The sequence below is a fragment of the Mus caroli genome, chromosome 11 (assembly GCF_900094665.2).
Source record: "Mus caroli chromosome 11, CAROLI_EIJ_v1.1, whole genome shotgun sequence".
Taxonomy (NCBI): Eukaryota; Metazoa; Chordata; class Mammalia; order Rodentia; family Muridae; genus Mus; species Mus caroli.
In genome coordinates this window covers 94815514-94821747 of record NC_034580.1, presented here as the reverse complement: position 1 = coordinate 94821747, position 6234 = coordinate 94815514, and the positions used below count along the sequence as shown (strand labels likewise).

The 6234-nt window shown below is 48.6% G+C and overlaps 1 protein-coding gene across 2 annotated transcripts in view; it reads right to left on the bottom strand.

The window, feature by feature from the left end:
* Nucleotides 1–29: 29 nt before the first annotated feature.
* The window catches only part of Wipf2 (WAS/WASL interacting protein family member 2), a 41953-nt gene continuing 35748 nt past the window's right edge, over nt 30–6234 (bottom strand). The window contains exons 7-8 of one of the 2 annotated variants that reach the window (XM_029483900.1): nt 5298–5399; nt 30–4429 (exon numbers count right to left, since the gene is read on the bottom strand). In XM_029483900.1, coding sequence (XP_029339760.1) covers nt 4389–4429; nt 5298–5399 — 143 coding nt within the window. In that variant the 3' untranslated portion in view covers nt 30–4388. The remainder of the gene's footprint in view (nt 4430–5297; nt 5400–6234) is intronic. The other variant, XM_021177685.2, reaches the window with a different exon arrangement.

Here is a 6234-nt window from a genome sequence, read left to right as displayed (position 1 = left end):
AAAAAAAAAAAAACCGCACAGGCAGAAAGGCCCCAGAAAGCTGCAAGTGCTTCTGCCACACCCACCCACAGGTCCTTTCTTAAGGGAGCCTGAACTCAAACTGCCACCTCTGTCCAGAAGAGGAGACAATGGGGTTTCCTCCTCTCGGGGCCGTCACCTGAACCAGTCTTGCTCACGACAAGAACACACAGAGTCTTCCTTTGTCTTTTTTCCTTTTCAGGTTTAATAAACGGCACTGAAAGAAACGTACCAAGGAATCCAACCTGAGACCAGATAATACATTTTATGCCGGGGCTGGGGGTGCAGGGATCCGTGCTATTGTGGAGCAGCACTGTAACCTGAACAAAAACTCCAAAGGAAATCACACAATAAATTATTTTTCAAAGAAACTGACGCACATGCACACAATCACTCTGGTCTCTTACTCAGTGTTGACTGTAACTTCCAGGCTGGAAACTGTGGGAAAGGAGAGTTAGACAGGAAGGAAAAAAAAAAAAAAGAGGGTGCGTGTGTGTGCGCTAAGCCCCTCTGCCACCAGGCGAGGAAGATGGAAGACAATCAGAGAAGAAACCCACCAAGCTGTAAGAAACAGGAAGCAGAAAGGAAACAGCGGTTATCAAGGAAGGTTTTAATTAATGACGTCATAGAGGGGAGGAAGAAAGCACATAGATCTAACACAAGTAAAGGCACAATGAACACGGGATGGAGCGGAACCAGACCCTTCCTTCAGTTAAATGGTTGCTGTTGGGTTTTTTGGCTTGTTTGCTTTTTTTTTTCTTGGTTTTGTTTTTGCCTGTGATTGAAGGTGGTTATCTTTTTTTTTTTCCATTTTGTTTTCAAGAAATGAGTCTTGAAGGCAGATTTATAATGGCCTCCTCTCTTCCCTCTCATTCTCTAAATTTGGGTGGTTTAACACAGTCCCCCTGACCACGTAGCTAGGGACTGAGAGTCACAGGGAAGGGAAAGCTTACACCTGGAATGTGAAGAATCTGATTTACAGCTGATGGCAGGATGGGTTTCCAGAAGGACAGACAGCGCAGCCATGCTATCAAAGGGCCTCTGAAGTCCTACATTCCACCCCCAGAACCTCAGAGGACAAAGGACCCCAGAGTCACATTTCTCCCACACTCCAGAAGCATTCAGCCCACAGATTATTTTTCAAGTGATCAGGAGAATTAAAATATACCCCCCAACCCTGAGTTGCTCTGCAGCAAGTCTATTTACAGTTCTCCCCACCCTCACCTCAGCCTGGAGGTGGGAAGCCACTGCATGAGGGGATTCCCCCAGGGCAATGGCCAGTGACTAGTTTCTTTGCCTGGGCTAGGAAAGGGGGCAGGGAATGAATTGAATTCCTGGTGAGGACCGCCTCCAGTCCATCAGGCTGGGATGGCCCTAGTGGCTCACACAAGTGGCCAAGGCTGTGAAAAGGGCAGGGCTCTGCAGCTGCAGCAAACCCCAGGAGAGAGGAATCCACACCTGGAATATGAAGTACTTTGGTCCAGGTTTGGTGACTGGAGAAAGGGAAAGAGGAGCATCTAGCTCATTTGAAAATCAGAACCACCGCCTGACCAGGCAGGGCAGTAAGAAACAGCCATCCAGCGTTTCCCACTAGGGAAAATTACCACGAAAGCTGTGACAGAGCTTCTGGCTGCTTAGTTGGGCAATGTCTCTCCCCTTTGGGAGGGGGCAAGGGGATTAAAGGGACTAAGTAATAGCCTCAACATGAGACCACCCAATCTTCCACTGAAGAGACGACATTCCCATGAGGACATCAAGGACAGTTTAAAGGGGCACAGTGCCAGGGTTCTCACAGCCTGGCTACCTTAAACCTGCGTTACAAGCTGTGTACAACATATAAAACAGACCAACAATTTTGAGGATCACACTCCCATCTTCAATAGCAAATATACATGATAATAAATTTGTTATTAACAGCAGGACCAAATGATGAATAAGGCAAAGACATTTAAGTTAGGCGTTGTGTCATCAACACAATCCATCAACTGGAGGAGCAAACTCACTCACTCAGATCTAAATTCAAGCCTTTTTTTGGTGGTTGTTCCACCAGGCAAAGACAACGAAAATATCATCAATACCCACGAGACACAGTCTGATTCTGGGGATTAGAAAGGGAGGCAGGTCAAGTTGAGGAAGATACCATCAGCCCAAGAAAAAAGCCAGGGTTTGGCTTTATTTGTGAGTAGATATATGTGTGTGTATACAAATATATATGTGTGTGTATATACATATATATACACACATACATAAATACGCACACACATATATATCTGATGGTCTATGCTTCAGTAAGGGAAAAGTTTCACACTTTGATAACATTGTACAAAAGGCATCAGCTCCCATTTCAACAACAAATGGGAAGACTTCACAGTTCAACCATTAGCATCTACCCTGGAACTCTCTAAGTGTCAGCTTTTCTCCCTCTCTTCGCTTTGTTCACGTTAGGATGCTGGGAGCATAACTGCTAACAGATTTGAGAAGAAGATAAATAGTGAACAATTAAAAGTCCGGTGAGATCTAACCACTGCCTGTCCCAAAAGTCCAAGTGGTCCAAGAGCTGGCAATGGGCAACACTCAATAAATAAATGAACTAAGTTAGGTCCACTTTCTCCAGTCCTAGAAGATTTGTGTCTGACCTGGCACTACACACAGATCCTTAGCCTATGGTCCACTAGATTAGAAAGGTCCCTATGAGCCAGGTGTGGTGGCGCACACCTTTAGTCCCAGCACCTGGGAGGCAGAGGCGGGGGATCTCTGAATTTGAGGCCAGCCTGGTCTAGAAAATAAGTTCCAGGACAGCCAGGAATGCACAGAGAAACCCTGTCTTAGGGGGTGGGGGTGGAGTGGGGTGGGTGGAGAATAAGAATAAAAATAAGAAGGAAAAAGGACGGTCCCTCCGATAGTTTAACCCCATGGTGTATCTGGAAGTTTTTCACTAGCTTCCCCTACCCAACTCAGAGAACAGCCTGGTCTCCCTACCGTGATGTAAGATCTGAGCAGTTTGTGCCCAGGTCAGGACTGTCGGAAACCAACTTCTCTGGGTGTGGAGTTCAGGGGCCCCACACTGCTACTGGAGAAGAGACACTTCCTGGCCAACAGGGCAGCCTCCATTGGAACATCCACTTCTGTGCTGTTTCCCTACACCTTGGAAGACTGAGAAACAATGTATTGCTGGCCGCCAGGGAAGACCCACCTGTGGATGGCAGGCGGGTGGCATGCCTATGTCTTTGTGCTTCTTGGTTTGCAGGACTCTGTATTCCTCCTGAAGCGCCCTTTCCTACGCTGTGGCCTTAAACCCTGCAGTCTCAGGAAGAGAAACAGGAAGAGCCTGCCGTCTGATGGGTGTGAGAGTCTCGCTATGAGCAGGCTGCCAAGACCTTACTGGCCCTGAAGAGCCAGACACTGCCATGAAGCTAGGGCTTCCGGTTCCCTTCTTAGTCTCCCTGGAGCTGTCCCCAAGCCTGAAGGACTCGGGCTGCTGGCCACTTCAGGGTTAATCAGAAAAAACTGAAGCCATCAGGAGGCTGTGGCTAAGGCCCTATCTTTCCATGTCTTATAGGAAGTCTGTAGGGTTTGTGACTTGGGAATAGACAATGCCCTCAACAAAGTGACTCTTCTCTTGTGGGATCGGGAAGGGACACCGTTCAGCCTAGCACCCTGGGGAAGGGGCAGGAGGTCCCAGAGCTTGGACAGCCCTGGCCCTTAGCTGCACAAGAGCTGACTGGCTCTGAAATGAGCCTCAGTTGCTTGGTGCCCTTAACTGTTAGTTAACGGATCAGTACTTAGTGTGTATGCACAGCTCATCTCGTGGGATGGGGGAGGGGGATGAGAACAAAACCAAAACACTTGAAAATGAAGAAGACCCATTTCCTTGTCCTTTCTGTAACCTGACCTTTAAAACAGATCACTTCTCTGCAAACCCCCTCCCTGCATCATGGACTACCTCTCCTCAGAAGTCCTGGCCACACCAACCTCCTAAACTATGGGCTATAATGCACACACCACACTTCGCCCTCGGTGAATGACAGAGACAGGGGTTACACTTTCTGCCCTGCCCAATGTGAGTCCATTCACCATAACAAGGCACCTTTCCCTGGAAGAAAGCAGGAGACGTGGAAGCTCTCTCCTCCTCTGGCGGGCAGGGCTGGAAGATGGAAATGGGAGTAGACCCTACTGCCAATAGAAAGAGTCCAATCACCAAGTCCAGAGAGGAGATGCATAGATGGAGCTGGGCTGGGAGGATGCTCAGAGCCTAGGGTTGGTTGCACTGGAGAAACACTGCAGGAGCTCTCATGCAGGGATTAGGGTTGGGGGGCCATCTGAGAAGAGGAGGTCCATCCTTTTCCTGAGGAGCAGGACTACGCCAGGCTTCACCTGAGAATGGGTGGGAGAGGTGGGGCTCCACGGGCAGCTGGAGGAGAGAAAACAGAAGATAAACACATTCAGTGCACGTGCCCAAGGATAGAACAGTTCTGAAATGAGACAGCCTCCTTTTATTTAAATTTTTTAATTTTTTTGAGACAGGTTTTCTCTGTGTAACCCTGGCTGTCCTAGAAATTACTCTGTAGACCAGGCTGACCTCAAACTCAAAAATCCGTCTGTCTCTGCCCCCCTTCTTTTAAAGATCTATGTTTTAATGTATGTGAATGTTTTATACATCTATCTGTATACCAGAAGAGGTCATTGGATCCCATGAGACCAGATACAGATGGTTGTGAGCCGTGTGTATTGAACTCAGGACCTCTAAAAAGAGCAGCTGGAGCTGGGTGTGGTGGCGCACGCCTTTAATCTCCGAGCTCGGGAGGCGGAGGCAGGTGGATTTCTGAGTTCAAGGCCAGCCTGGTCTACAAAGTGAGTTCCAGGACAGCCAGGGCTACACAGAGAAACCCTGTCTTGAAAAANCAGCCTGGTCTACAAAGTGAGTTCCAGGACAGCCAGGGCTACACAGAGAAACCCTGTCTTGAAAAAAACCAAAAAAAAAAAAAAAAAAAAAAAAAAGAGCAGCTGGTGCTCTAAACTGCTGGGCCATCTCTCCAGCCCCTAAGACAGGCTCTTTAAGTCAATTTTTAACATCAGGAAGACTAGGGCTGGAGAGATGGCTTGGTAGGTAGGTGTTTGCTGCCAACCCTGATGACCTGGGTTTAATGGCCAGGGTTCACCTGGTGGAAGGAGAAAACACTCAATGACATCTACATGTGAGGACACACATCTGACCTCAGAGGACACACAAACCATGCCTCACACCATCCCAGAGCTTCCCTCCCTCCCTCCCCTCGCACCTCGGTTTGTTTTGCTGGGGTATACTCTTTGCAGATGTTTATACTCTTCTGGAGCAGGGAAGTCCTCCACTGGATGGAAGGAGTACTTGGATTCAAAGTCATCTGTGAAAAGAGCAGAGTTACTAAGTCTCCCTCCCACAGACTTGTGACTTCTCAGGACCCTTCCTATTTACTGACCTCCTGTGGGTTCTGCTAAATGGAGAGCCTGCCTTACCCACCAAGCTGAAGAGCCCACGCCAGCGCCAGCACTGCCCTGGGCGTGTCTCACATACAGTGGATAGCCAACGATCCCTAATCTGGGGGCTGGGGAGGTGGGCAGTCAAGGAAGTGCTTGTCACGCAGGTATGAGGACTTCAGTTTGTATGCACAGCAGCAGGCTGGGTGTGGTGACAGGAGCCTGCAGCCCAGGACGTGGAGGCAGAGGAAAGGGGGATCAATCACTGTGACTTGCTGGCCAGTCAGCAGGTTGACTGTGGAGCTACAGGTTCAGTGAGAGAACTTGTCCCAGAAAAGTATGCTGGAGAGAGAATAATTTAGGAAGTTACCTAATGGTGACCTCTGGCCTCTCTCTACACACACACACACACACACACACACACACACACACACACACACAGAAAAAATTATTCATTTTTTAAAATTGTGTGTTGAGTGTTTTGCCTACATGTAAGTCTGTGCATCATGTACACTCAGTGCCCACAGAGGCCAGAGGAGAGCATCAGATTTCTGAGATAAGAGTTCCAGACTGTTGTGAGGCCCCTGTGGGCGCTGGAAATTGAATCTGGGTCCTCTAAAGAGTAGTCAATATTCGCCAGGCGTGGTGGCGCATGCCTTTAATCCCAGTACTTGGGAGGCAGAGGCAGGTGGATTTCTGAGTTCGAGGCCAGCCTGGTCTACAAAGTGAGTTCCAGGACAGCCAGGGCTACACAGAGAAACC